The 21,498-nt window shown below is 48.7% G+C and overlaps 1 protein-coding gene across 1 annotated transcript in view; it reads right to left on the bottom strand.

Annotated features, from left to right (window-relative positions):
- Nucleotides 1-21,498, bottom strand: part of LOC119976467 — a 223,851-nt gene that overhangs the window by 60,399 nt on the left and 141,954 nt on the right. Inside the window, 3 exon segments of the mRNA XM_038817005.1 lie at nt 3,865-3,887; nt 4,405-4,638; nt 4,732-4,827. Of these exon segments, the coding sequence (XP_038672933.1) occupies nt 3,865-3,887; nt 4,405-4,638; nt 4,732-4,827 (353 nt within the window).

Genomic DNA, 21,498 nt, shown 5'->3' with positions numbered 1-21,498 from the left:
CACTGCACCTCCGCCTTACGGGTGGTTAAATTGTCAAACTCCGCCTGGAGACTGCGCCGCTCCCTCAGAAGCCCCTCCTCCGGGGTGTCTGCATATCTCCTATCCACCCTGACCATCTCCTCCACCAGCCTCTCCCTCTCGACCCTCTCCCCCCTCTCCCTGTGCGCCCAAATAGAGATCAGCTCCCCTCTAACTACTGCCTTTAGCGCTTCCCAAACCATCCCAACCTGCACCTCCCCGTTGTCATTGGTTTCCAGATACCCCTCAATACCCCTACGGACCCGACCGCACACTTCCTCCTCTGCCAAAAGCCCCACATCCAGCCTCCACAGCGGGCGTTGATCCTTCCCCTCCCCCAGATCCAGGTCCACCAAATGTGGAGCATGATCAGAAATGGCTATCGCCGAATACTCCGCCCCCACCACTCTCGGGATCAGCGCTCTGCTAAGCACGAAAAAGTCAATCTGGGTGTACGCCTTATGAACATGGGAGAAAAAGGAGAACTCCCTACCCCCCGGCTTCAAAAACCTCCAAAGGTCCACCCCTCCGATCTGATCCATGAACCCCCTCAGCACCGAGGCCGCTGCCGGCCTCCTGCCCGTCCTAGACTTCGTGTGGTCCAGAGCCGGATCCAGCACCGTGTTAAAGTCCCCACCCAGAATCAATCTCCCTGTCTCCAGGTCTGGGATCAGGCCCAGCATACGCCGCATGAAGCCCACATCATCCCAATTGGGGGCATAAACATTAACCAAGACCACCCGCTCCCCCTGAAGTCCCCCACTCACCATCACATATCGACCTGCACTATCCGCCACCACTTTGGACGCGACGAACGACAGGCTCTTACCCACCACAATTGCCACCCCACGGTTCTTTGCATCAAGCCCCGAGTGAAACACCTGTCCCACCCAACTCTTTCTTAGCCTCACCTGATCCGTAACCCTGAGGTGCGTCTCCTGGAGCACAGCCACATCCGCTCCCAGCCCCCTCAAGTGAGCCAAGACCCGGGATCGCTTCACCGGATCATTCAGCCCCCTCACGTTCCATGTGACCAACCGAACCCGAGGGGCCATCCCCTTCCCTCTACGCCGATCAGTCATAGCCCTTCCTCAACCCACCACGTGCCCAGGGAACCCCCCAAGCCCGCTCCCCACGGTGGCAAACCCCCCTCCCAACCCCCCCCCCCTTCACCATCCATTCCCTCACAGTCCCTGAAGCAACAACCCGGCACCCCCCCTCTCTCCTCCTCCCCCCCAACCCCCCCCCCCATCCCCCCCCAAAGCTAGGGTCCCCCCTAGCTGCATTACCCCCAACATTATACTTCCGTGAGTCAGCTGACTTCTGCTGACCCCGGCTACTCCCGCCATAACCACGACCCCCCCACCCGGATGCAACACAGCCGCCAATCCCTCCATCCCAGCGCTGCCCCACCCCAATTCCTCCGGCGCGGGAAGAAAGCCCGCGCTTCCAACCCGAGCCCCGCCCCTCGACCCAACACGTGGGAAAAAGACGGACACATGACCCATCGAGACCCCAAACTACTCCCCAACCCACCAGTGGAAAAAACAAAACAAAACCACCACAATAAATAACCAACAGCCCCAAAGAAACCCCAAAAGAACCCAAATAACCATAACTCAAATAGCAAAAACGGCGAAAACAAACAGGAAGCAAACACAGCCACTATGGGCGAAAGGATACCCAAGAAGACAAAGCCTCCAAGCAAAATACATTCCCCCCAGCCCCCCAGTCCTCAGACCGAATCCAAGTTCTCAGCCTGGACAAAGGCCCAGGCCTCCACCGGAGAGTCAAAGTAGAGCTGGTGGTCCTTGTACGTGACCCAGAGGTGAGCCGGCTGTAGAAGGCCAATCTTCACCCCCTTCCTGTGGAGCACTCCCTTCGCTCGATTGAAGCCAGCCCTTCTCCTCGCCACCTCCGCGCTCCAGTCCTGAAAAATCCGAACGTCCGTATTCTCCCACCTGCTGCTCCTCTCCTTCTTCGCCCACCTCAACACGCACTCCCGGTCAACCAAGCGGTGAAAACGGACCAGCACCACCCTGGGCGGTTCATTCGGCCTGGGCTTCCGCTGCAGCACTCGATGGGCGCCTTCCAGCTCCAGGGGACCACGATACAACCCCGCACCCATCAGTGAGTTTAACATTAGGACCACATAGGCCGCCAAATCCGAACCTTCCAGCCCCACCGAGAGGCCCAAAATCCGTAGATTCTTCCGGCAGGAGCGGTTCTCCATCTCCTCCATCCTCGCCTGCCATTTCTTGTGCAGTGCCGCGTGCGACTCCACTTTCACTGCCAGGCCCAAAAGCACATCCTCATTTTCCGAGGCCTTGTGCCACAGCTCCCGAATCTCCCCGGCCTGAGCCGTCTGCGTCGCCACCAGTTTGTCCAGTGAGGCCTTAAACGGCTCCAGAATCTCGGCTTTGAGCTCCATGAAGGAGCGCTGAAGCAGCTCCTGCTGCTCCCACACCCACAGCTGCCACGCTGCTTCCCCGCTCGCCGCCATCTTGCCTTTTCTGCCTCTCGCCGCTCTATGAGGTAAACCCGATTTTTGCACCGCTCCACTGCGAGTCCAGTCCATCCACCGGCTGCTGGGCACATCGGCTGCGTTTCCCCCCCGGGGGAAAGGTCGAAACAGCGCTGTTGTGGGCTCTTTCCAAAAAAAGCGGGAGCTGCCGAACGTGCGGCTTAGCTCCGCATTGCCGCCGCCGGAAGTCAGTTTTCATCATTTTTGATGATAGAGGAAATGTAGAAAGTGAAATATTAATCACCTTTCTATAACTGAGAAAGGGATAACTTGGAAATTCAAAGGCAGAGAATGGAAACCCCCATGTCCTGAAAAAGGTTCACAGTCTGATAACAGATTAGTTACCGGGATATCACAAATCACAGGAGAAGAGAAACATTAACCTGTCCACTTGCTGTTTTACAAACAAAGTTTGCAGAATATAGACAAAGGCTGAAAACATCTGGAACTTAATGTTCAACCCTTAATAACTGATCCCACAACCCACCGAGAATCCTGCTCTCCTCCACTGGCATCTTGAATATCTCTGATTTTAGTCCCTCCCCCATTGGGAGCTGGACCTTCAGCTGCCGAGGTCCTGAGCTCTGGAATTCCCTCCCTGATCCTCTCCCTCTCTCCCTCTCTCTTTCTTCCTCAATCACTCATCGAAAATCCACCTCCGTTATCCAGATTAATATTTCCTTATGTGTGTCTGGGTCAATTTGTGCCTTTTGACACTACTGGGAAACGCCTTTAGACGTTATATTATATTAAAGGTGCTATATAAATACAAGTCTTTGCTGTTGTTGTTGTTAAGGACACAGAGCCAGTTTATATTATCGAATAAAATTAGAACCCGTTCCCCCTTTAACGTCTGACTTTCTCGGGTTGCTCAGGCTCCATGCAGAGACATGGATGACCCACTCCTTGGCTACATGGACCGTGCGGCTCTCTCAGGGTCAGTCGGAAGGTCACAGACACTAACAGCCAACATCAGGCAAGTGATCACTTCCAGCCTGGGAACCAGGTTGTATTATTTACCTGACATATTGTCATTTGTACAATATTGTAGAACAGTTATATATAAAAATCTAATACTGTTTAATCACGGCCATAAAGGTAATTATTATAAAATACTCGTCCATGAACTCTGCCGAGTTTTCATGGCCCGATGCACGACCATTTAAAGTTGTGGCAACAACCAAGAAATAAATCCATAAGAACACTTTACTGAGGTATTTTACCAAACTGCAGAGTTTCAGTAAATAATAAAAAATAAGAACACAATTCTGAGGCTTTTTAACATCAAACTCTGCAGAGTTTCAGTGAAGAACATGTCCTACCTTCTCTTCCGACAAGCTTCCTCCTGAAAGAAATGAATGAGGAACAGTGAGGATGACAGTAACAGATTTCAGGAGGAGTTAGACAGGCTGGTGAAATGAGCAGACTCAGAGCAGATGAGATTTCACACGGAAGTGGAAAGTGATGGATTTTGGATGTAAGATTGTGGAGAGTCAAATAAACTGGAACTGAGCATCAGTCCCGCTCACAGACACAGTGACTCTCACACACCGTACCAGACACACCGACACACTCACAACATGGAACTGGAACTGGATTACAATGGGAGTTCCAGGTGAAAATTAAACTTGGGCAAAACAAAGATTTTGAAAACTCATTCTCAGGCGGTTACAGGTATTCCCGGGAATCTGCAGTGTGGGAGCCGTTAGTTTAGAGACAACAGCAAAACCGTTCAGGAAGGGAAACAATTTCAGTTTAATTCTGTTTCTATTTATTCAGTAAATTCTACATTTATTTCACAGTTATCAGTTATTTTGTGACTGTGAAGTTTCACTGAACTGACCCGCAATATATTCCCTCACCTTCAGAAATATCAGCTCGTCTTTTTGCTCCATCTGTTTCTGTAACTTTGAGAGTTTCTCCTCAATATAATTTAAATTCTCCTGAATCTCTCGAAGGTTTTTCTCCATTGTTTCCAGAATCCTCTCCTCTTCTTCCCTGAGATCTCTGAGTAAACGCTGCTCTTTCTCAGTGAGAATCTGGTGCATTTTACTGAACTCGGATGTGATGTGGGTCTGCAGACTGCTCGACTGTTCCTACCAAATGAAATGTGAAACATAATTAATGTCCCGCGATAAAGGGAACAAAACTAACCGAGATCCCAGAAAATCAGCACAGGGAGACCTTACCCTAACTTCAGAAATCTTCCCTTTCTGCTTCTGTTCCGTTTCTAGAACCGCCGATTTCTTCACAGTGAGAGAATCTAAGGAAGATTTCAGCTGATCCTGGGATTGGGAGGGGAAATCACAGAATGAAATTGTTACAGCTAGAAATGGGAGAAAATATCAGTTTATAAAATAATTTCTCTTTTACCTTGTAAAATTCAACAGCTTCATCGATGGGCAGGAAGCTGTGCTCTCTGTGTTCCCGCGAATCTGCAAATCACACAGATCAATTTCTTGTCAGTTTCACAAAACAGCTTCAGTTCTTCCTGATGTTCCTCACAGTGAAGTTTAATTTCCATCTCTTTCGGATTCAGCTTTAATTTTCGAGCTTTCTCGGTCAGATTCCCCAAGGCCCGATTTATCCTGAAGTTTCTTTCCGGAGACCAATGGCGTGCAGAGGTCTGGTGATGCCCGGGGCAAATCTTGATTGTATGCCCCAAAGACTCAAGTATAAGGCCTAATATACTGAGAAATATTATGAGAAAGGAAAATATTTTGAATATATAAACACAGATGAAACATGAAATAAACGCTTTATTCGATTTTAATATAAATCAATCAAATTTATTAAGTTATTTTCCCCAATTGATACCTCCTGTCACAAAACACCTGAACTACTTCACTTTTTACATCAGCTGTGAGAAATTCTTTTTCAATGCTTATTAAAGCCAGGTTGGTCAGTCGCTCCTGTGACATAGAAGACCTCAGATATGTTTTTATTAATTTCAGTTTTAAAAATGACCTTTCACAGCTTGCGACTGAAAATGCGATTGTAAGCAGTAATCTGTACGAAACACACAGCGTCGGAAAGACATCCCTCCCATACTGCAGTAAAGACTCCAGAGCATCTTTAGGATCAGGGGAGCTCTATTCCCTCCAGCTCGAAGGAGCATCACAAAATCAATAATTTTGTCATATAACTGAATTGCAACCACATCATTGTCATAATAATTTGCAAAGTCTGAACATTCCTTTTTAAATTTCTCTCTTTCTTGTTCATCTTCAATCACTCCTGAATTCAAGTTCAGAAGAAAAGAAAATCGGTCACTGAGTCTTTGAAGACGGACACTGCGGTCTTCAATTTCAGTTTTTAATCTGTTCACAATCTCTACCATTACTCTATTCATTTCTTCTTGTGCCGTCAGTCCACTATCTCTTGCTGACTCTCCAGGCATTATTCTTCTTCTCCTTGTTCGTGCAATTGGTATTCCCCAATTTTGACAATATTCATTGGCTAAATCTATTGCATTGTGGATAATTTCGTCATTCTTCAAATTCAAGATATGAATAAGTCCTCTCAGATCACAAGAAGCTTCATGGAACCCCATTTTCGGATCCTGCAAACGTTTTGAGACTTTATCCACTGATGATAAAACTGAGTACCAAAAATTTAATAAAGCTATAAACGGGAACTGTTGAATAGAGTTCAGTAGCGATCCTGCATCAGATTTAGTTTTCCTTGAAAATTCTCCTTCCAGCAGGTGTTGAAGGCTTGCAATAACGTTGTCACACTCTTCGTGGATTACTTGCACAGCATCATGGCTGGAACTCCATCTTGTGTCACACTGTCTTTTCACAGTCCGAGTGACAAATGATTTTAACACTTCCCAACGAGAAGTAGATGAAGAAAAAAAAGTAAAGAGTTTTTCTAGAATGCCAAAAAATGTAACAACAACAGGTTGCACCTCACTTGCATGGACACAGGACAAATTGAGGCTGTGGTTCTCGCAGTTCACAAACACAGCTTTTGGGTTAACTTCAAGAATTTTTTGTTGAACACCTCCTCTCACTCCAGCCATAACTGCTGCGTTATCATATGCTTGACCACGACAGTCATTCATGGAAATTTTGTCTTCTTCCAATTTTTCCTGAATTTTATTTACCAGGCTGACTGCATCTTTCTTGTTGACTTGAAAAAATCCCAGAAATGTCTCCTTTATTTCTACTTTTCTGTTTTCATCAATATGAACGTAACGCAGAATTTCAGAAACCTGATCTTCATGGGCAATATCTGGAGTTGAATCCAGCATTATGCTAAAATATTTTGCGTCCTTAATTTCAGAAATTATATTTTTCTTGACAGTTTCACCAAGAAGATTGATTATTTCGTTTTGAATTTTGTTGGACAAGTAGGTGACACTTTTTGGTTTCTCTTTCCCTCTCTGCAAGTGTTTTGCTAAGATGTCATCATATTTGGCCAAAAGTCTGATTGTTGCTCGAACGTTTCCTGTATTTTCACTGACTGTCTCCCCTGGCTCTGATAACCCAGATATTCCTTCTCCTCGATGTCCACGATAGGCCAGATTCTGTTTTGCCAGAAAGGATATAACCTCCACAATCCATTCAGTTATAGCTTTCCATCTTTTCTTTTCAGCAGACATTTGCTGTTGAAGTTCAGCATCTATCGTAGTTGAATGATGGAGTCGAACTACAAGGTTCAGGTATTCCCTCATGTGAGCTCTATGAGAAGGGCTTTTCTCACGGTCAGGTATTGTTGGATTTAATTTTCTCCAAGTGGAGAAACCGTCTTCCTTTCCAAAGTTTGACACAGACGACAAATGCTCCTTTGAAAACAAAAAGCAAACAAAACAGTAGCATGCTTTCCGATATGGAGAGTATAACAACCATTTTCTCTCCACAATTTCTCCGTTTGTGGAAACTTTATCAAACCACTGTTTGGAAAATGATCTCCCATCCTTCTCAGCAAATGGACCACTTTTATTCTGATATCTTTCAGGGCCATGTTGTAATATTGTCATCTTCAAATGATCTGGAATCGGTTTCTTCAAACAGCCAAAATCGCTTCTTTGCAAAAATATGCAAATATCTTCTTTATTTTCTTCACATGGATCATCATCCTGACAACGAGACTGAGGAGAGAGAGTATTATGTTCTGACCGAGCTGAATCCGTATCAGAAAAATCCTTCTCTGCACCCACATCATCTTTTACTTCTCCAGGTTCTCCTACTTCTTCTTTACTTCTTTTTATCCATGCATCTAATGCCCCTCTTTGATGGGACTCTTCTTCGACTCTGGCCCTCTTTTTTTTCCTGTTCTGTGCTCCACTCGGTTGTACACGAAATACTCGTAACATTTCATTTTCTATCTCAAAAACCGTAAGACGCATGAGAAAATGGGAAGAAAATGGTAAACAATCGGTCAGTTGCAGACGGATAAACCATATTTCATTTCTTTGTTCCTTCGTATCAAATTATTTCACACTGATTCTCCACTGATAATTTTGTGCAATATATATCATAGACTTGCAAATTAGTGGTATCTGTATTCGAATATTAGCATGTTAAGGAATAAATGTCTCCTATTCCGAGATTAAATGCCATAGCAGTCCTCTGATCATCCAGGCTTCACTCTTACTACATCCCACGTAAATATTTCATTAAATATCGCCAAAAAACCTATAAAAACCGTAGTTGCACCTATTCTAGAGCTATTCACTGACCTGAGTAGGTAAAAGAACTAATCTAGATGCACAAAAAGGTGAAGAAAAGACGAGTTATGACTCGAGGAAACGCAGGAACGAACAGCCACGTCTGCTTGTTGCTTTTGATGGATGCACCACGTACATCATCCGCATGCGTGTGGGGGGATGGGGAGAAGGACCATTTTCTCTAGACAGAAAGGGTACACCATGTTAAAGGAATAAAGGGCTAACAACTGCCTCTGCAGTGTGGTGAGCCTCCAAAAATTGATTTATCACCGCTGAAATTTTAAAATTACTATCTTATTTCCTTCTCTGGGGCAGCACGGTGGCCTAGTGGTTAGCACAACCGCCTCACGGAACTGAGGTCCCAGGTTCGATCCCAGCTCTGGGTCACTGTCCGTGTGGAGTTTGCACATTTGCACCGTGTCTGCGTGGGTTTCGCCCCCACAACCCAAAAAATGTGTAGAGTAGGTGGATTGGCCATGCTAAATTTCCCTTAATTGAAAAAAATAATTGGGTAATGTAAATTTAAAAAAATAAATGTAAAAAAAAAAATTAAAAAAAAAAAAAAAATTCCTTCTCTGATTGGATGCCCTATCCAATGGATGCCCGGGGCCAATGCACTGTCGCCCCCCCCCCCCCCCCCCCCCCCCTCTGCACGCCACTGCATCTGATCCATAAACCCCCTCAATACCTTAGCCACCGCGGGCCTCCTGCCCGTCCGAGACTTGGATTGATCCAATGGGGGATCCAGCACCGTGTTAAAGTCCCCCCCCCCCCCCCCCAGTATCAAGCCCCCCCTCTCTAATACCGGAGTGCGGCCCAACATGCGCCGCATAAAACCCACATCGTCACAATTTGGGGCATAGACATTCACCAGCACCACCCACTCCCCTTGCAACTTGCCGCTCACCATCACATACCTCCCTCCACTGTCAGCCACCACCTTTGATGCCTCAAACGACACCCTTTTTCCCACCAGAATCGCCACCCCCCCCCCCCCCCCCCCGATTTTTTGCATCCAGCCCCGAATGAAACACCTGGCCTATCCAGCCCTTCCTCAGTCGAACCTGGTCCGCCACCTTCAGGTGCGTCTCCTGGAGCATAGCCACCTCCGCCTTCAGCCCCTTCAGGTGCATAAACACCCGGCCCGTTTGACCGGCCCATTCAGCCCCCTCACATTCCAAGTTATCAGACGGATCAGAGGGCTCCCTGCCCCCCTCCCCTGCCGACTAACCTGTCCTCTGCCCGCCCCAGGCCAGCACCCCTCGCTCTGCCCATTCCCCATGGCGGCAAACCCCCACCCCGACCCCCCCTGCAGACTCCAGCTCCTTCCTGGCCATTTCAGCAGCAACCCCCCCACCCCCCCAGGCTAGGACCCCTCCCAGCCGCGTTACTCCCACCATAGCACTCCTTTGAGCCAGCTAACTTCTGCTGACCCCGGCAGCTCCCGCCACACCTCCGACCCCTCCCAATGTGGGGCTACTCCTCCTCCCCCAGATCCATCAGCAGACTCTCCTCCTCCCCCTCCCGCTCTTGTGTGGAAAAAAAGCCCGCACTTCTCAGCTCTGACCCCGCCCCCATTCACCCTCAGCGCGGGAAACAGAAGAAAAGCCCGCGCTTTCTCCCTGCCCGACCCCGCCCCTGGAAAAAAAGACAGAACCCCACCCGCCCTAGAAACACCACACAACCAGCTTAAAACAGCATGAAACAGCATAAAACAGAGACCCTTCCCACCAAACATTAACACAATTCTTTACAAACCCCCGACCCTCAATCAGAGTCCAACTTCTCGGCCTGCACAAAGGCCCACGCCTCCTCCGGGGACTCAAAATAAAAGTGCTGGTCCTTGTACATGACCCATAGACGCGCCAGCTGTAACATGCCAAACTTCACACTCTTTGTGGAGCACCGCCTTCGTCCGGTTGTACCCGGCCCTCCGCTTGGCCACCTCTGCACTCCAGTCCTGGTAGATCCGCACTACCGTGTTCTTCCCACCTGCTGCTCCGCTCCTTCTTGGCCCACCTAAGCACGCACTCTCGGTCAACGAACCGGTGGAACCGCACCAGCACCACCCGTGGCAGCTCATTCGGCTTGGGCCTCCTGGCCAGTATTCTGTGGCCCCCCTCCAGCTCCAGGGGCCCCTGAAAGGACCCAGCGGCCATCAGCGAGTTCAACAAAATGACCACATAGGCCCCCAAGTCTGACCCTTCCAGCCCCTCTGTGAGGCCCAGGATCCGCAAATTCTTCCGCTTCGACCGGTTCTCCATCTCCTCGAACCGCTCCTGCCACTTCTTATGGAGCGCCTCATGCATCTCCACCTTTACCGCGAGGGCAGCGGCCTCATCCTCTCTTTCGGAGGCTTGTTGTCGGAGCTCCCGGATCTCCACCCCCTGGGCTGTCTGCGTCGCCAGCAGCTTGTCCGCATTCGCCTTTAGCGAGTCCAGCAGCTCCACTTTGAGCTTCTGAAAACATCGCTGGAGAGTCTCCTGCTGCTCCTGCGCCCACTGCCTCCATTCCTCGAGGCTACCGCCGGCCGCCATCTTGATTCTCTTCCCCCGCTTTTTCTTAGGCGCTGCCACCGCTATTCTGCTGGCCCCGCTCCTGATCAAGACTATAGACCACTGGGGATCCTCCCCCTACCGCTCTTGTGTGGAAAAAAAGCCCGTGCTTCTCAGCTCCGACCCCGCCCCCATTCACCCCCAGCGCGGGAGGATCAATGTCCGTGTGGAGTTTGCACATTCTCCCCGTGATTGCGTTGGTTTCGCCCCCACAACCCAAAAAATGTGCAGAGTAAGTGGATTGGCCACGCTAAATTGCCCCATAATTGAAAAAAATAATTGGGTAATCTAAATTTTAAAAAATAAATGTAAAAAAAAAAATTTAAAGAAAATTTTTTTTATTTTTTTTTCCTTCTCTGATTGGATGCCCCCATCCAATGGATGCCCGGGGCCAATGCACCGCCGTCCCCCCCCTCTGCACGCCACTGCCGGAGACTCCTCTCTACATTCCGGGCAGGAGTTTACCTCCTCCTTTTCCCAACACTGGGAAATACAGGAGCGGCACAAGTTGTGTCCACAATCCAGTGTTACCGGATCCGTGAAGAAATCGAGACAAATGGAACAAATTGTCTCCTCGGCCAAACTCTGGACCTGCTGTCTGAGAGCCATGTTCATACTCAGCACTTCCTGATTCAAACTGCTTTCAGTTTCAATGTTATTGCGCTGCTGACTCGCCTGAACAACTTCACCGACTGATCAGGAGATTGTATCTGAGAATTGCAATTGTATTGACTAAAATAGACTGGTCTGCATCCTGTCGACTGTTTTTTAACTTTGTGTCAGGATGAGGATTAGGTTTAGGTCTAAGGTAAGGGTGAGGAGGTGAGGGTTAGATGGTAATCTTATGGATGTTGGAAGATCTTGGTGATCTTATAGATCTTATAGAAGTGAAAGGAGGAAGAAGAACAAAAGGGAAGGTCTGTAATAGGGTGGAGAACAGGACAGATTAAAGGTTTCATAGTGAAAGGCCAGAGGGAGTGGCAAAGGACAAGTAAAAAATAACAGATTTACTCGAGGGGGTGGAAAAGACATATTAGCAGCCTCGCAAATATAAAGTAAATCAATAAAGAAATAAACCAAAGTGGGTAGTGGGGGAGGGGTCGGTTTGGGAGCGAGTAGAGGCAGCATCCTGTAAGGGTACGAGTTTGGAGGCTTTATTAAAGGCGCCCCTGCCGTTCTCACCGGCTCGGTACTCCACAAGCCCAGTGGTGGTGGCAGCTCTGAGGGTGTGGGGACAATGGAGACAGCGCATGAGATTGGAGTGTCAGTGTGGTCACCGATCTGTGCCAATCACCATTTTGTTCCAGGGAGGGCTGGATGGGGGCTTTGGGAGGTGGCAGCAGGCAGGGATTGAGAGATTTGGGGATCTCTTCATTCAGGAGGGTTTCCTGAACTTGGAGGCATTAGAGGAGGAGTTTGAGTTACCAGGTGGGAACGGGTTTCGGTACCTACAGGTACGGGACTTTGTCCAGAGGCAGGTTCCAAGCTATCCTCGCCTCCCCCTGAGGGGACTACAGGATAAGGTGATGTCAAATACTGGGGTTGGGGAGGGGAGGGTCTCAGAGATATACAAGGAATTGATGGAGTGGGAAGGGGTCCCAATCGGGGAGGTGAAGAGGAAGTGGGAGGAAGAGTTGGGAGGAGAGTTGGAAGCCGGATTATGGGAAAAGGCTTGATGAGAATGAATTCCTCCTCATCGTGTGCCAGGCTTAGCCTGATCCAGTTCAAGGTGGTCCATAGGGCTCATATGACTGTTATCTGGATGAGTAGTTTTTTGAGGAGGTGGAGGAGCGGTGTGGGGGTAACCCGGCAAACCACATGTTCTGGGCATGTCCGACATTGGGGGGATTCCGGCAGGGATTTGCGGACGTCATGTCAGAGGTTCTGGAAGGGAGGGTGACTCCGAGTCCAGAATTTGCAATTTTTGGGGTATCGGAAGATCCGGGAGCCCAGCGGGGGGAGAGGGGGGAGAAGCCGACGTTTTGGCCTTTGCCTCCCTGGTGGCCCGGAGACAGATTTTGTTGGGATGGAGGGACTCGGAGCCTCCAAAGTCAGGAGTGTGGGTCAGCGACATGGCAGGGTTTCTTAGGCTGAAAAATATTACGTTCTCCTTGAGAGGTTCAATTCAGGGGTTCGCCCGGAGGTGGCAGCCGTTCATCGACTTCTTCAAGGAAAATTGAACGTCAGCAGCAAGGAGGGTGAGTGGAAAAGAGGGGGGGGGAGGAAAATGGGAGGCATGGTAGTGAAAGACACGGACAGGGAACATAATATACGGGTAATTAGGAAATAGGGCGGGGTTGGTAGGGGATGTTACTCTTATGTTTTTGCGTGTGTCGGCCCGCACGGTTGTTTAAGAAATGTTGGACTGGATTGGATTTGTTTATTGTCACGTGTACCGAGGTACAGTGAAAAGTATTTTTCTGCAAGCAGCTCAACAGATCATTCAGTACATGGGAAGAAAAGGGAATTAAACAGAATTCAAGAAAATACATGAGAATACATAATAGGGCAACACAATATATACAATGTACTACATAAGCATTGGCATCGGATGAAGCAGACACGGGTGTAGTGTTAATGAGGTCAGTCCATAAGAGGGTCATTTAGGAGTCTGGTGACAGTGGGGAAGAAGCTGTTTTTGAGTCTGTTCGTCCGTGTTCTCAGACTTCTGAATCTCCTGCCCGATGGAAGAAGTTGGAAAAGTGAGTAAGCCGGGTGGGAGGGATCCTTGATTATGCTGCCTGCTTACCCCCGGCAGCGGGAGGTGTAGATGGAATCAATGGATGGGAGGCAGGTTCGTGTGATGGACTGGGCGGTATTCACGACTCTCTGAAGTTCCTTGCGGTCCTGGGCCGAGCAGTTGCCATACCAGGCTGTGATGCAGCCCGATAGGATGCTCTCTATAGTGCATCTGTAAAAGTTGGTAAGGGTTAATGTGGACATGCCGAATTTCCTTAGTTTCCTGAGGAAGTAAAGGCGCTGTTGTGCTTTCTTGGTGATAGCGTCGACATGAGTGGACCAGGATAGATTTTTGGTGATGTGCACCCCTAGGAATTTGAAACTGCTCACCATCTCTACCTCGGCTCCGTTGATGCTGACAGGGGTGTGCACAGTACTTTACTTCCTGAAGTCGATGACCAGCTCTTTAGTTTTGCTGGCATTAAGGGAGAGATTGTTGTCACTGCACCACTCCACTAGGTTCTCTATCTCCCTCCTGTATTCGGACTCGTCGTTATTCGAGATCCGGCCCACTATGGTCGTATCGTCAGCAAACTTGTAGATGGAGTTGGAACCAAGTTTTGCCATGCAGTCGTGTGTGTACAGGGAGTAGAGTAGGGGGCTAAGTTCACAGCCTTGTGGGGCACCGGTATTGAGGACTATTGTGGAGGAGGTGTTGGTGTTCATTCTTACTAACTGTGGTCTGTTGGTCAGAAAGTCAAGGATCCAGTTGCAGAGTGGAGAGCCAAGTCCTAGGTTTTGGAGCTTTGATATGAGCTTGGCTGGGATTATGGTGTTGAAGGCGGAGCTGTAGTCAATAAATAGGAGTCTGATGTAGGAGTCCTTGTTTTCGAGATGCTCTAGGGATGAGTGTAGGGCCAGGGAAATGGCGTCTGATGTGGACCGGTTGCGACGGTATGCGAATTGAAGTGGGTCAAGGCGTTCCGGGAGTATGGAGGTGATGCGCTTCATGATCAGCCTCTCGAAGCACTTCATTACAACTGATGTCAGGGCCACCGGGCGGTAGTCATTGAGGCACGTTGCCTGGTTCTTCTTTGGTACCGGTATGATGGTGGTCTTCTTGAAGCAGGTGTTAAAGTGTTTAAACTGTGAAAATTACAAATTCTTCAATAAAATATTATCTAAAAAAAATAAAATAAACCAGAGAAAAATGAATAAACCAACTAAATGAACCTGGGAAGAATGGGAGCAGAGGCTGTGGTCTAAAATAGTTGAACTCAGTGTTGTTTCCAGGATGCTGTAAAGTGCCCAGTGGGAAGGAGATTCAGTTCCTTGAGTTTGTGTTGAACTTTATTGGAACACTGCAGTTGGCCAAGGACAGAACGGTCAGAGTGGGTGGAAGGTAGAGAATTAAAATCACTGGTGAGTGGGATCTGACGATCATACTTACAGTCTGAATGGAGGTGTTTGTGAAACACTCAGCCAGGCTTTGTTTAATATCCCCAGGGTAGAGACACATCCTGAACAGCAAATACAGGATATTTAATTGAAATAAATATAAATTAACCAGTGTTTAATTTGGAAGGAGTGTTTGGAACTTTACACAGTGAGAATGGTGGAGGTTAAAGGGCAGGTTTTACACCTTCTGTGTTTGTAATGAAATGTTCTGTATGTGTTGGGTGTAACTAAGTAATAAAGTACCTGAAACGCTAACTCTGTTTCTCTCTCTGCTGATGCTGCCTGACCTGCATTTCCAGCATTTTCTGTGTTTATTTCAGATTTCCAGCCACGACAATATTCTGCTCTGGCTTTTCCCGGTGTCCTGGACCACACCAGCAACCACCCCACATTCCCCCACCAACCAGCCCCTTCCCTTCACCCCACCTCTCAGCAAACATCACCGAAAAGATATAAACTGTTCATTCGTGCCATTATTACGTTGTGTTGTTTCTGTGAGTAAAATAGCTGCTGCGTTTCCGTCTGAACTCAAAACTTCCGCAGTTACAAAGAGCACCGCTGCCACCTGCTGACAGAATGTCGGTGCTGCAGGAAAGAATTCCCCATTAAAAACAGCCCGAGAAATGGGGAGTGTCTTTGAAGGTTCACAGACACGATGGGCCGAATGGTCTCTTTCCATTGTGACATCATATTGTGATTGTTGCGTCACTGAGATTCGGATCGGATCAAATCCACATTTTCAAAGTTGACTTAATTCAATCCCATGATTTGATTCTATGTTTGATGACCACCATTGAGAAAGATCAGTTATAAACTGTCACGTTAATATACACAATGTTGTGACAAATGTCTACGCACCAGGATCTCCTATTCCTGTGTCAGAGTTGATAAATGCTGAAGCTGGTTCTGGATTGCGCTACAATCAATCTGATTGATCTCTGGGCATTTTTGCACCAACAGAACGATTTAAGTACAGGAATGGAAGAAAACAAGTGATTGGGGAACTCAGCAATCGGATCGGATCGCTCTCAGTCTTGGTATCAAATCTCTGCTTTGGGAAAGTCTGCTGCAGTCCTGGTTTGTCGCTGCTTCTGGTGAATATTGCAACGGGAATCTGTTTGCAAATATAGAGAAACTGCACTACACCTGAAATACGTGTACAGTTCTGGTCTCCTTATTGAAGGGAGGAGATATGTCCCTTCGGGTGACTACAAGGAAGGTTCCAGACTGATTTATGGGGCGATCGTTCTTGCGGTTTAGACATGTTACAGCCCTCTGGACTTAACATTGAGTTCACCAACCTCAGGCTCTGAACTCTCCTCCACCTTTACCACATTTTTATTTCTATTGATTTAGTTTAATTTCTTCCATCGATCATTTCCCTCACCATTGTCCCCCTTTCCCCCACCCCACTCCCCTTGGGGCACCTGGTCCCTGTTCCAAGTTGTCCTGCTTACATTTGTTCGGCCATTAAAACGTTCGAAGCTCTTTATGTGTCAATATCAGAATCCCTTGGGCTTTCTGTCCAAAATCTTCGTCAATCGTCAATCTCCACCTATCACTGGTCCTCTATCCAGCCCCAACACTCCTCGCATCTCCCCCACCCCCTCCACAACAACAGTCTCAATCTGAGGGAGGAAAGTTGTCCAGAACATTGGGAGATCACCCCCCCCCCCCCCCCTCCCTCTTCGTTAGCGTGGGTTCTGAAACAGCCACTTGAGGCAGATTTAATATCCCACAGGAAGGACTGAGCTGGTGGGAGGAAGATAGACACAGGAGTGGGTCATTCAGCCCCTCGAATCATTTCCACCTTTAAAGTAGATCATGGTTGGTGACTTCTGGTAGCTGCCATGGTGTGAGTGGTCGCACATTTGGCAGCTGCAGCTCGAGGCTACTTTTTCAGACCTTTCCTCCATTTGTCGGGTGGATGTTTTGTGGGAATAAAGGTGCAGGGGTGACTGGAGAAAAGTTTAACTCCACTGGTGGGGCTGGAGGATGGATCCATGGACCAGAAGTGGGTTGAGAAGAAAGGAGGAGTTGGAGCAAGAGAATCTTCATGCGACACAAGGCAAGATGGTGGAGGGTAAAGGGTCTGCCTTGCCTGCCCAGTAGCCGACGGAGTAACTGGTGGACTTCTTGAATGAGAAGTTTAGCCAACAGAAGAGGGAGGCCCAGGAGGACCTAGCCAAGGTGGTGGAACCATTAAAGTGGGAATTGACCGTGTGGAGCAGAGGATGGAGTCCCAGGTCCAGGCTATTCGGAAAGTGGAGGAGGTGGTGGGGAGCTCGAGGAGCAGCCGCCTCGTTGGTGCTGGTGGGTCTGAAGGGAGAGACCCAGAAGTGGTTAAAGGAGAAGGTGGAGGACCTGGAGAATTGCTGCCGGAGACAGAATCTAAGAATCATAGCTGAAGCTGGCTCTGGATTGCGCTACAAACAATCAATCTGAGTGACCTCTGGGCATTTTTGCACCAACAGAACGATTTAAGTACAGGAATGGGAGAAAACAAGTGATTGGAGAACTCAGCAATCGGATCGGATCGCTCGCAGTCTTGGTATCAAATCTCTGCTTTGGGAAAATCTGCTGCAGTCCTGGTTTGTCGCTGCTTCTGGTGAATATTGCAACGGGAATCTGTCTGCAAATATATAGAACCTACACTGCACCTGAAATACGTGTACAGTTCTGGTCTCCTTATTGAAGGAAGGAGATATGTCCCTTCGGGTGACTACAAGGAAGGTTCCAGACTGATTTATGGGGCGATGGTTCTTGCGGTTTAGACATGTTACAGCCCTCTGGACTTAACATTGAGTTCAACAACCTCAGGCTGTGAACTCTCTCCTCCACCTTTACCACATTTTTATTTCTATTGATTTAGTTTCATTTCTTCCATCGATCTGTTTTTCCCTCACCATTGTCCCCCTTTCCCCCACCCCACTCCCCTTGGGGCACCTGGTCCCTGTTCCAAGTTGTCCTGCTTACATTTGTTCGGCCATTAAAACATTCGAAGCTCTATATACGTCAATATCAGAATCCTTACCTTGATCACCCCCATTCATATTCCCTTGGGCTTTCTGTCCACAATCTTCGTCAGTCTCCACCTATCACTGGTCCTCTATCCAGCCCCAACACTCCTCGCATCTCCCCCACCCCCTCCACAACAACAGTCTCAATCTGAGGAAGGAATGTTGTCCAGAACATTGGGAGATCTCCCCCCAACCCCCCCCCCCCCCCCTTCCCCTTCTTTAGCGTGGGTTCTGAAACAGCCACTTGAGGCAGAAGTGGCCTTGGTTTGATATCCCACAGGAAGGACTGAGCTGGTGGGAGGAAGATAGGCACAGGAGTGGGCCATTCAGCCCCTCGAATCATTTCCACCTTTAAAGTAGATCATGGTTGGTGACTTCTGGTAGCTGCCATGGTGTGAGTGGTCGCACATTTGGCAGCTCCAGCTCGAGGCTACTTTTTCAGAGGGGCAGCCGCCTCGTTGGTGCTGAAGTGCGTCTGATGGGAGAGACCCAGAAGTGGTTAAAGGAGAAGGTGGAGGACCTGGAGAATTGCTCTCGGAGACAGAATCTAAGAATCATTGGGATGCCTGAAGGCAGCGAGGGAGTGGACACTGGCACGTATGTAGCCAAGATGCTGGAGACGTTGACAGGCGAGTGGGCCTCTGACCAGCCGCTGGAGGTCGACCGAGCTCACAGGGTGTTGATGAGGTCGCCACAGGAGAATCGGATGCCGAGGCCAATGGTGGCACGTCTTCACCCGTTCCTGGACAAGGAGAAAATACTGAGATGAGCGAGGCAGGAGGGGTGATGCACCTGAGAGGGGAGTGAGCCTCAAGTGTATCAGGACCTGGGCGTGGACCTGGCGAAGAGGAGAGCCGGGTTTAATCGGGTGAAGGCTGCCCTCTTTAAAAAAGGCGGTGAAGTTTGGGATGTTGTACCCGGCCCACCTCTTGGTGACTTTTAATAACTGAGAACATTATTTGGCACACCAGAGAAGACACTGGAAGTTTTTAAGAGACAACGGACTGGCAGGAGAAGGAGGACATTTACCTGTGGAGGAGGTGTGAGGAGATGGGGGCTTTTCTTGTCCATTTTTTCTCGTTTGTTGGAGAACTTTTCTCATTCAAGATGTCTTGTTGTGTTGAGGGTGAGTGCACCTTTTATCTTGTTTCATTGTTGTTTGTGAGGAGCACGAGCGGGAGGGGAGGAGAGGAATCAGCAGGGTGGGAGGTGGTGAAGGGTGGGAGGCTCAGGTACCTTGGGCAGGGGCTGCCAGGCTAGCTGGGTAGCCAGTTAACAGGAGCACAGTGGGGGGTGATCAGGTGGTCAGTAAAGCACAGGGGGGTGGGGGTTGTTGTTTTGTTCGGGGGAAGGGGGGGGTTACTGACATAGATGTTGTTGCTGTGGCCTAGCATGGGAGGGAATGGTGACAGTGGACTACCGAGGGTGGGCCTGGAGGGTCGCGTAGCATGGGCCGGAGCTGGCCTCAGAAGGTGTATGATTGATCGGTAGCGAGGGGGGCGCGGTGCCCCCAGACTAGGCTGGTCACATGGAATGTGAGGTGGCTGAATGGGCCAGTTAAACGGACGTGTGTGTTCGCACATCTGAGGAGCTGGAAGGCGGATGTGGCTTTTTTACAAGAAACACACTGGAAGATCGGGGATCAGATAAGGCTCAGGAAAAGGTGGGAAAGGCAATTCTTCATTTGGGATTAGACTTGAAGATGTGGGGGGGGGGGGGGGGAGTGGTGACAGAGCTGGTAAATAACTGGTGGCATTTGAGGTGGGGAATATCGTAGCAGATACGGGGGGAAGGTTGGTGATGGTGGGTGGGAAGCTGGAAGGGATGCCGGTGGTCCTGGCAAACGTTTATGCCCCAAATTAGGACAATGTGGAGATGGAAACCGTTTATCAAGTGCTTCAAGGATAGTTAAGAAGTCATCAGGGAGGTCGGGGGGGGGGGGGGGGGGGGGGGAGGGGGGACATTGGAGGCAGAGTGGGTGGAGGGTAATGGTAGGGAGGATGGGGCATGGGATGTTGGTTATTTTTGTTATGTGATTTCTTGTTTATTCTTTTTGGTTCTGGTTGAGTTTGAGATATATATATATAAATGCCTTAATATAAACATTTTAAAAAATAGATCATGGTTGAGTTTATCCCAACTCCACTTACCCACCTGAGCTCCATAACCATTGTTACTCTAGGAAGTTCCAATTGTGGGCATCACCATTGCTTCACAGCTCCAGGTTCGATTCCCGGCTTGTGTCACTGTCTGTGTAAAGCCTGTACGTTCTACCAGTGTCTGCGTGGGTTTCCTCCGGGTGCTCCGGTTTCCTCCCACAGTCCAAAGATGTGCAGGTTAGGTGGATTGGCCATGCTAAATTGCCCTTAGTGTTCAAAATTGCCCTTAGTGTTGGGTGGGATTACTGGGTTATGGGGATAGGGTGGAGATGTGGGCTTGGGTAGGGTGCTCTTTCAAAGACCGGTGCAGACTCAATGGGCTGAATGGCCTTCTTCTGCACTGTAAATTCTCTGATTCTATGATTGTCCCAGTATGCGCAGGCTTTGGAGGAGAGAACTCCACATTTTTCCTCCACGGAAGGTCGAGATGACCTATTTCTGAAAGCTGAAACATTAATTCTATTTGTCTCCACAGATGCTGCCTGACCTGCTGAGTATTTCCAGCATTTTTGTTTTTATTTCAGATTTCCAGCTCCCGCAGTATTTTACTCTTCTTCCTGTGTTATGGAATTGTCTGGGAGGAACCGGACACAACAGGAAATCCATCGCATCATTTCCCCAGTCCTGCTGGGCAGAGAAACATTCCAGAAACAGGTGGGAAACTGCCTGGGCTCCAGTGGTGGGTGTTGTTGTGGTTCAGAAGCAGCGCCCTTATCGCTGAGTGAGAAGAGAATGGGATCGATCCCACTCCACACTTCAGCACATAACTGGAATTGGAGGGATCTCGATCTCAGATCAGCTCAGCGACCCCAGGAGCGGTGAAAGAAACTTTGTCCTTTGCTTCCCAGCAGATAAAGCCGAATCTCACATTTCCCTCCCCTCTAAAGATTTTCTCTGTGTGATATGATCGATTTCCCTAAACCAAACCTGTGACTGCACATCAAACCTACTCACTGCTCCTTCATGAACCTTGGGACATCCCAGAGTGGGAAAAGGCGCTATATAAGCGCAAATATTTCTGAGCTTGAATAAGGTCGAAGCTCACAGGTTCAATCCCTCTAAGCATCTTCTCAGTCCCAGCAATCTAAAATATCTCTGACATTTATAGCACTTTGTGTTTTAATGTGAGCAGCTGCTGTTATGAACACAATTCAGCTTTTGCACCTGGATCTCACACCGAGTTTCCCAGAGGGTTTGTAATGGGCAGCGAGTTCAGACTGGAGACAAGTGTAATGGAATCTCTATCCCGCCCATCTCCTCCTCCACCCTCCGTCTCTATCTCCCTATCTGACTCTTTCTCCCTCCCTCCACTGTCAACATTTCTTGGAGCTCAACCCATCCCAACTGAGTTCAGTTCCTCTTCGTGCACTAACACTGTTTCCCCTTCATACTGTGCTAGGTTTTGTGTTCC

The sequence above is a fragment of the Scyliorhinus canicula genome, chromosome 13, assembly GCF_902713615.1.
Source record: "Scyliorhinus canicula chromosome 13, sScyCan1.1, whole genome shotgun sequence".
Classification (NCBI taxonomy): domain Eukaryota; kingdom Metazoa; phylum Chordata; class Chondrichthyes; order Carcharhiniformes; family Scyliorhinidae; genus Scyliorhinus; species Scyliorhinus canicula.
Note: the sequence above shows the minus strand (reverse complement) of the source record. Positions and strands in the feature narration are given on the sequence as shown.